At 38.9% G+C, this 10,000-nt stretch overlaps 1 protein-coding gene across 1 annotated transcript in view; it reads right to left on the bottom strand.

The window, feature by feature from the left end:
- Positions 1-2,573: 2,573 nt before the first annotated feature.
- The window catches only part of LOC138058054 (uncharacterized), a 14,963-nt gene continuing 7,536 nt past the window's right edge, over positions 2,574-10,000 (bottom strand). The window contains exons 6-9 of the mRNA XM_068903953.1: positions 8,890-9,021; positions 7,018-7,171; positions 5,362-5,624; positions 2,574-3,380 (exon numbers count right to left, since the gene is read on the bottom strand). Coding sequence (XP_068760054.1) covers positions 3,117-3,380; positions 5,362-5,624; positions 7,018-7,171; positions 8,890-9,021 — 813 coding nt within the window. The 3' untranslated portion in view covers positions 2,574-3,116. The remainder of the gene's footprint in view (positions 3,381-5,361; positions 5,625-7,017; positions 7,172-8,889; positions 9,022-10,000) is intronic.

Raw genomic sequence — 10,000 nt, 5'->3', positions numbered from 1 at the left:
GACAGTCCATCAGGACCGTTTTGGTGATTTGGTCGCTACCGTGGCAAATGTTGGTGGACCGTAAATGTTATTTTCATCGTGAGTTTGTTCAGGATCATGAAAATTCCGTCTCCGGAATGGAGTAGCAGAGTTGTACGGCTGTACAGGCAGCTTCTTAAGCAAGGAAAGACTCTACAGTACACAGATTATGACTTCTTCCGACGGTCAGTTCGGCGCGAGTTTGATCAACAGAGAGATGAGGTTGAGATACGAGTGATTAAGGAACAGTATGAGGTAAAACTTATATATATCTTTGATAATCAGAGAGAGAGAGCATCATTTTGCCGATTCAATTATGTGAGATTTGTACTGTGAAAAATTGAAAGCGTTGACAAAATCTAGATTGGACTGGACCGCTTCATGAAAATTAAAAATGGAAGTGACTCATACTGACTGTAAATTATAAAGGGCGAGCTTCTTGATCGGATATAGGTGGTTTGCAACCAATCTCTAGAGACACAGATAACAATGCTGCAATGTGCAACTGCTGGTGGACGAGCAAAAGAGATTAGAGACCTTTAGATCCACGTCGTTAATCATTGGCTTTGCACCTGACGTCATGACCGCCATATTGGTGTACTGAACAATAGCGAAAAAGTCTTTTTGGGAATTTGGATCTATTATTATGCAAAAGGCGAGCAATATGTTGCTTTTTTTCTGTACACCAACATGGCCGTCTAATCATGTCAAGAATACGGCTAACCTCAAACTGCTGAAAGTCATGTGACTAGCGCTTGCTGTCAGGTTCAAGGATTAGTTTTGACATTTTCAACGGCGGAAGGTAGGTTTTCACGTAAGTCATTTACCTCGAGCACCTCTTCATGGCGTGGAAGTTACGTTATCCAATGTAATAACGGGGTAGATATAGAAAGCAATGTTTTTAATATCTTTCATCAAAAGAATCAAAAGAGCAGTGGTTTTATTTTTTTCGTTGACTGAAACATCAACGCTGAGCATCAAGGAAATTCAATATGGTGGTCTCCGTAGCTTTGTACTTGTTTACTTGAATCTAAGTGTACGAACTAATATTGACAACTTCTAACCCCAAACCTCAAACCACAGTTTGCGGTTAGCCGTAAACGTAGATTTAATGGTCTCTAATGAGAGATCTTTTGTTTTCGGCCACCAACATGGTGGCGATGAAGTTACGTGAAAACCTTATATACAGCTGTAGGACTTCTCTAAACAATTTATGACCTGTTTAGGTAAAGAAGTGACAAGGGCTTGTCAGAGGGAAAGTGCTCATTTCGTTACAAGATCTAAATGAAGAGGTGGAGAAATGAAACCTTAGCCTGCAAGAGCATGTGGTTTTTTCGGTTTTAGTGTCACCCGATGAGATTAAAACCGTCTGCGAAACCAAGCCAAGAAAAATTTTTGTGACGTCAAAGCTTTTGTCTTATTTTTGGCGGATGAAATTCACTGACATGGTTGACGCTCACGTACGCGATGCACAGGTCGAGAGAATTAGGAACCGGCGATAAGTTTACAAGAACAACATATGATACATGTATGTTTGCTCCATTTTGGGCTTTCATTAATTCTAGTATACTATTCTTAAAACTTAAGTACCCAAGGCACTTATTCAATCTGGCTGTCAAGCAATTTGTAAATTCCAAGGTAGCAGACCAGCAACACATTTCATCCACTAACACAACTACACACCCCACTTGAGTTATCATACATGTACCATTTAATGAAAACTTAAGCCATCCCTAAACGTGCAAACGGACTCAATTTGCGCAAAGCTATTCACTTGAAGAACTTGTGATCCTAAATTGTTATTATGCTAATTCATAGAGAATATAGAAATCAAATCTTCGCATTACTTACTCACTTTGCCTTGGGAATGGTGTCATGATGACGCCAAAACCTCGACTTTTAACGTTAATATTTTGCTTGCTTATGTTTTGAGAAATTGTTTTTGATGAATGATAATAATAATAAGGAAAAAATCCATTGAGATCAATGAACCACCTAAAATTGATGAAGCAAAAAGTTGCTGTGAGGTCTAGTTTGGAAAATCTACACCGCGGTCAATATTGATTTCAGCAAGTCAAATTCAGGAATTTGGTAGTTCCCCGTCCTCATGAGACAGAGCCATATAATATTGTAGAATACGGTCCACTTATTTAGCCAATCACAGTGCTTGTACTATCTGTGAGATAAAATAACCAATCTTAAAGAAGGAAACAGACTACATGTAATTAAGAACAAAGTATTCTTACTGTCAGAATGACAAGTATGCTTTTATCTGTAATGAAAACACTTTCCAGCTACACGCTTTTGTACTGGAAAGCATTTTTGTTCTATTCAGGTAGAATACAGAATCCCCATTGGAGACTTTTTCTTCAGTTTAAGTACACTTCTTTGAGTATGTTTAATAATAATTATCATTATTACTGTCATGACTCCACACTCTTCAACACTCTACAAATCCTCTGATCATATCTTGGGTAAAATGAGATTCTGTTTTTGTAGGGAATGGGAAGTAAAAGGAATTGATTGACTTTGTGAAAACTTTTGCCTTTTTTGTCAGAAAGGAGCTTACTTTTTGAAGTCAAAGCTGGGAGGACTTGAATAACAGAAGTGTTGGGCTGCGATCAATATGGAGATACAATCTTGGAGACACTTTTGGTCTAAAGAAGAGGTTGCTCCTAAGCAGGGGACATTACTGTAGCAGTATGTGAAGCAGACAGAAAGGTATTGCAGCTCTCATAACTTGCTGTTGTGAGTCTGTAAATTCGGAGGATGTACAATGGGACATGAGCATTAACAGTACTGCGTAATTAACAAATTCTGGGACCACAATTTGCCATTTGGTGACTGAGAATTTCTATGTAGTCACTCATTGGCACCCACCTTTTAAACATAATTTCGGACTCCAATTTAGTTATATCAGATAAGACATTGAATGGGATCACACACTTGAAGGTAAAAAGTGGACTATGGTTTGACTGTCTCATTCAATTTATTTTATTTTATTTTATTTTTTTGTGTGTGTGTGTGTGGTTCCTTAAAGAGCTTTGCAGTGTTTTAAAAAAGAGCTGTACATGTACATGTAACTAAAGAGTTTGTGATCAGTTCTCAAAGTAATGTTCATTGTCTGCTCTGACTACAATTGGTACGTCATCAAATGTTGTGCAGTGTGATCTTTTTCGCCTTTTAACGATGTCATCTACCAATTTCTTTTTGTAGATCTTCCAGTTTCTGCCCTCATTGTAAAACTTGAATGCCTCTCTTTGTGTCATGAATGCTTCCCTCAGATTTTGTTTAACAACCTCTAACGCCTTTCCTCTATCTCTTTTGAGAAAAATTAGTCTCTGTACTAGAAGGCAGTGAACCTATGGAAATAAAAAAAGATTGTAAAATGTTGTTGAAAATCGTGGATTTCATAGCTACATTGTATCTTTGAACAGTTTCATATTTTCTTGAATAATAACAAAGTTGTATATATAATGTTTGCTTAGTGACAGACAGGAAATCACAAACAATGTTCTCATTGTTCCAATCCATAATTAAACTTTCAATTTTATGCACACTGCTTACAATTGACTTGTATTTAAATATACAAGAAGATTTTTTCATCAGAAAAATTTGCATAAAAAGGGGGGAACTATAGTTTATAGGGGGAACTATTACGGAGGGATTCATTATAAGCTAGTGACAACTAAAGGTTAGCTAGTATGGATAAAGAATTTGTAAACGTTTTATCAGATGTCAGTTGTTTTGGTTTCCATCATATGCAAAAGCTCTCACCAATTTTTCTCTTGTCTCCCTTCAAACTTTATTCTTATTGTTATCAATATTTTACAAGGCAGAAGGATAACTTGCATCTCCATACTTGTTAAAACTCTTTCTTTTTACGGGTACAGGGTCCTCTCTCATTACAAAATTCTCTCAATTGTTCAAACTATAAATGTAAACTCAGAGATCATAACTTTTCTTTTAACCATGAACCATACTCATAAGATATAATACTTAGCTTTAGGTTTAATTACATGTATGGGTTAATTACATACTGATCTCCTTTATGATCTTTCTTTACCATATAAGCCTCTGACTTTGGATACTGTTATACTCAATATAGTTATGTAGATTTAATTTGTGCAGTTTAAGCAGTATCTGGTATAACTCAAGGTTACGAAAGGCCAATTTCGATGCAATAAATTTGAGCTTGACTGTGAAGCTTGGGGAAATAAAAGGTTAAAAAATTAATTGTTCCTTCGTTCCTCATCTTGGGTGTGAATATTTTTCTCACATGGGCATATTGTGGATGAGGCAGGTAACTCAATGTTGTACCCTATTCAAACCCTTTGGGAATAAAACGTTTTGTTCCAGGTATTTCCATATCATTTAAATATGAATTCTACATTATAATGCAAATACTATTTATACTATTGATTGAGTCAAGATAAATTAACATTGATGTAACTCAACAAACAGTTTATTTAAGACAAATGTCGAGTGTGCTGTTAGTAGAGTGATGAAAAAATCGGAGAAAAACGAACTGTATTGCTAGATTTGTAACAACGAACGTCACAATTCACAGAGGTAGTGACATGGTCACAAGTCTGATTACTGCACGATTTTCTGGATACAGCTAGCCTGTGTAGAGCGCGAAAGGGGCAGGAAAAAGGGCTGAAATGGAAGGGGAAGGGAGGGACGCCTCACCTCACCTCCTCTTCCCAGTCCCCCTCCATTTCAGCATTCACGCTGCCTTGAAGGCTAGGATATACAGGTGGATCTTGCATTGACAAACCATTGAAATGTTCTCTTAAGAAAGCAATGTCTTTATTGAGTTGAGATGAATTGATGCAACGCATTGAACAATGCGTCGTCAAATTAGTAACTTGAAACTTGAAGACTTAAAAGAATTAAGCATGCTTGAAAACGAATGATATTGCTAGACTTGCTTACACATATTAACCTAGTAAATGTTTTGAGTACATTCAGTGTTTAAGTAACAGTCACACTGATTACTCTGAACACTTGTGCTCAGATTGCGAAACAGCGCTGTCCACACGCCCATAGTCAAAATTCGTCCTGTGAATTCCATTTATTCTTAGTGGAAGTCCAAAGGAAATTTTGAATTTCACCACATACGTTTCGGGCATACGCAATACCAATCAATGTTGAGATTAGATTGCGAACTTCGCAAAGGTTACCTAAGTTACTACACATACTGTTTTGCCGAGGTCTGCTCTTGCCCCTTATTCAGCACAAGAATTCAGTGACGTTTATTTTTTTCTAAGAGTGAAGGAGTAAAAGTAGCAACTGACTGAAATTAATTCCATTTGAAAGAAGTGTTATTTTTTCACTCACCCGTCCAATTGAGATAATAAATGTTTTGCTTAAGTCCTCTCCCACTCCAAAGGAATCTCCTTTTTTCAATGTGTGAATTGTTAGGTATTTCTTAACAACTCTCTCCTTGTTGCTGTCAATGTCTTTTTTGATGAAGTCGATGGGAGGCAATTTAAGCTTGGTCCTACCAGACAACGATACACTTTGTACCATTGTTATTTCTCTAACTACTCTACAAGTCCCTGAATGGATGAGAAACACGTTGTCAGGTGGGACATCGATGTCTCCGACAATCAGCTGTGATGGGAGCAAAGTGGAGAGGAGTTATTGTAGGTTTTCCTCTGAAAAGACACAAAGTTTTCAGTATAACAAAGAAGTATTCGTTTGTTCCAAGATCTTCGGCTTTGAGCATGCTCTTTTATTTGTTATCTTCACCAGCGCGTGGTGCATCAACTGAGAGGATCGAGTAGGTTTGGGGGGGGGGGGGGAGCAAAGTTTTGCATTCACAGCTATCTACTTTGTCTTAACTTGGAAATACGTAGGGGCCCCAGTATTTTGTCACTTTTAACTTTATGTATGTACGCCTGTGGAGTTGCTTTCATCTGAGGACGTGCGTTGTATAGACCTTAGAGTACTAGCTGTTCTATAACCCCATTCGTTTACTTCAAAAACTCATTGCTTCCGTCTCTTCCGTAAACGTAAAAACAACCATCCCGAACACATAATTTCCATGCAAATTGAAGCGGACGGGTTCATTAAGCCATACCAGCTTGCACATGGGCCTTTAGGAATTTCTGGGTGGGGATGTGAGGCTGAAACCCTGGAACCCTTAGCCTATACCGGAGCTAGTTCTAGAGTAAACTCCCCAATTCCCCCGTATCCTAGAGTAGCTGTTTTCCAGAAACTACTGAGGTCACTAGCACGGTCTAGCCAAAACAGGACCTTATACCACAATAGTTTCTCTCTCAAAAAAAGGTTTATTTATACTTGTTCATTTTTTTTTCAACCTGATTGAATGAAGATTGAATGAAGAACCGTCAGAGTGTTGCTTTTTGGATGCATGCTGGACATGCTGAGCAATGCCAAGTAAATTGTTTAATTTTAATCAGAATTAAAACCACCGATTTCCGTCTGAATCCTGATTTTAGACAGTTAATAATATCCAGTAGTGTTGTATGATAGCCATCTATCGACACTGTTGAGGCTGAGTTGCGTACATTTAAACTTTGCCAATTCTATTTTTTATATATTTGCGTAGCAATTCCTGGTTTCCTTAGTCTAGACAAGAGATTATAAAGGTAAGTACCTTTATAATCTCTTGGTCTAGATAAAATCTTCAACCAACTGTGCAGTTTCGTGAAAAATGATACCCTATGCTAGACCCAAACTCTCTGATTTATATACCCTATCCTAGAGTAAACTGCTTGCAAACCATACCCGTTCAGCGGCACTTACCTACATGTATATGTCCCATATATGGTAGTACCCCCTTGCTCCGGGGGGAGGGGGGGGGGGGTGCACATGGGATTCGTTTGTTGGGGTTAATTGCTTTGAGGTGATGTAAAAAACAACAATTTATTATATTTCTGGAAGGCTCCTGTCGTGGAGGCCATTTTACAAAACAATTATCTCGGAGTGAAAAGAAAATTTAAAAAAAACGGAATTTAGGAAGGGTACTTGCAAGTAGTACCGAATTAGGAGGATACTCCCTGAGTCTTGAATGTTGAATAATTGATTTAATTTCTGGTTCAGTCCATTCTTGTAATGTTGGCTGCAAACTAAGCATCGATAGTTTTCTCTCCCACTCAATTTGATGACTGTTTCGTAGTACCTAAAAAAGTTCATGTCGAAAAAAGCAATAGTTGTAATAAGGTGACAAGGCTTTAACACAGGGATTTCTTGACCGTTTTGGCAATTGTATCACTTTGTTTTTGCCCTTTGCGCCAATTGGTGCTGTGGGGTTATGTAAATTCAGTTGGTCGGTAAAAAAAAAAAACAGTATAACCCTTTTGTAGAGTTTTCGACTGAAGAAAAGTCACATGCAACTGCAGTAAAGATGAAATTACCCAATTACCCTAGCAAAGATTTGCAATAGTATTCACTAGTATTTAAAGCTAAAATGTCGAACTTTGTCGGCTAATCTTAGATAAAAGTGTGAAAGCTATTGAATACTCCGGAACAAAGAACTCGAATCGTTAATCTTTATCTTGTTTGTTTGTTTGCTTTTTATTTTTGCGAGACTATTCATAACTTTAAGAATGTGCCCATGGCAGGCCTAGACTGATAGACTTTCGTGCTTGCAGACCGGGATAGGCTTCCACATTAACTCGATGCACTTCAATAATTAAGGGTATTTCTGCTTGGAATGAGCAAAACTTCCGAGTCGAGAAAAGCTGCTACCCACACAGCTCGGAGTTGAAGCCCCAAACTACGGCGCATACGACTCAGTGAAGGTCTGCGTCATGCAAGCACCAGTTAGGCCATCCCCTTTTTCCTCCGTTTAGCGTCGTCCGACCGGCCCAAAGTTTGGCATTTTCAAAAAAAAAAATAGATAACGACGTTTTCAAACCATTTTTATGTCGCATAGGAGTTTCGGTGGTTGATCCTTTTTCCCACGCTGTCTTAATTTTGCAACAACGTCCCCCAACTTTTCCGCCATATTGATTTTGGGTTCACGTCTTGTTGTTTTCCTGGCTCCACAGCTATGATGCTGGGGTACCAGGCCTCCGATGCCGAGACTGCTCATGATTTTTTTCTTTCTTTTTTTTTAAATCCGACCGACCGACCCAATATCTTGAAATGCATTCGACGGTAAGGCCATCCTCTTTTTTTTGCTCCACTTAGCGTCGTCCGACCGACCCAAATTTTTGCCATTTTCAAAGAACAAAGTAACGACGTTGTTAAACCATTTTTATGTCGCATAGGAGTTTCGGTGGTTGATCCTTTTTCCCATGCTGTCTTAATTTTACAATAACATCAACCAACTTTTCCGCCATATTGATGGGTTCACGTCTTGTTGTTTTCCAGGCTCTGCAGCAATGATGCTGGCGTAGCAGGCCTCCGATTCCGAGACTACTTATGAGTTTTTTTTTTTTTAGGTTTTTTTTTTTTTTCAATCCGACCGACCGACCCAATAATCAGGAATCGCATTCGATGCTAAACGAAGAAAAGGGGGGATGGCCTTAGGGCGGATAAAAAGGGCGTTGCCAGCAAAAAAAACTTCCTATCGCTCACTGTCAGCAGAAAAGATGATGAGGCCTGATCGGATTGAGTTCCCAGGTCCTCCAGACGACACAAGGGGTTCTACCGGAGTCATCAGTAGTTGTTTATGCAATGGCTACCGATACATTTCCAAAAAAATCTCTGGCCCATGCTCATCGCTTTTGTCTCGTAAATTTCCAAACCTTTGCGTGACACGTCCTGTTTTTCTTTGACACTCGTAGCGAACCATTAACGTGTTATCCTTATTAGTTACTTCTTAAAGATTAAGTAAACAACTGTAAACTAAAGCAAATCGCTGGTACAAACTAAAGCTGAAGAGGCCCTTACCTCATCGAAGTCTGGCTTATCGACTCTCAAAAATTCCGAATCTTCTTTGCATATGATGGTTGCAGTTCTCCTAATGTTGTGGAGCAAAGCCAACTCGCCAAAAGCGTCTCCTTCTGCCATTTCACCAATGAGCTGCAACGATACCAAGAGAATTATACGGGTAATAGAGAGTAAGACACTGAATCGCTTCCCCCTTAAGCGAGAAATATGATGTAAGTACAGTCAACTCCCGTTATAGCGGACACCCTCGGGACCGCGAATTGGTGTCCGTAATAGCGAGAGTCCGGAATAGCGGGGTGCGAGAAAATTTTAATTTTAAACCATACTTACAGAAGGGGGTCTCGTGTGTGTTCATTCTCGTTAACTCCAGTACCTTTTTCAGACCCGTTGTCGCACGTAAAGGGCGTCAGAACTTTATTTACAAACAGAACAGAACTTTATAGAACAGGAGTTACGTACCCTTTGTGTACAGTACTAAGTACGCAAAAAACAATCATCGTATGTTGCAGCAATGTCCACTCATGCATCGTTTTGGTTTCCTACTGTACTGAAGTACAGTAATCTACATTTCTAAAAAAAAATTATTTTCAAGGAAAAACCTGAACATCAGCTATTGATTGCATCAGCCATCATATTGCCTTAAGAGATCGCTCCTATCGGCTCTGTGTACTTCTCCCCCACTTTGTCGCCAAGGAGACTTAATTCATTAGCAACCTTAAACTCCCCTCTATGAATCAAAAAAGCAGAAAAAAATAGACATGATGATGTGTGCAAATATTCCAAGATGCTGCTCGGTGTCCGCTATAACGAGAGAGAAAACAATAAAATTGTGACGTTGGGATCGAATAAAATGTCCGTAAGTCCGTAATAGCGAGAGTCCGTAATAGCGGGAGTTTATTTCAGTCAAACGTCTGTAACTTTCGCCGGGGATTTAGCTGCTGTCCGTAATAGCGGGGTGTCCGCAAGGCGGGAGTTGACTGTAGTTGCTTTTAGATAAATTAGAAACGGAGCATTGTTTCCGGAGACGTCGTCATACTCTACTGGTGTGCTCTATTGCAGCATAGTTAATATATGGAGATGGTTATGAAACTCGGCAAGTTTCTTTGTCTTC

Source organism: Montipora capricornis, chromosome 1 (genome assembly GCF_036669925.1).
Source record: "Montipora capricornis isolate CH-2021 chromosome 1, ASM3666992v2, whole genome shotgun sequence".
In the NCBI taxonomy this organism is placed as follows: Eukaryota; Metazoa; Cnidaria; class Anthozoa; order Scleractinia; family Acroporidae; genus Montipora; species Montipora capricornis.
This window is presented reverse-complemented; position numbering and strand designations above follow the sequence as displayed.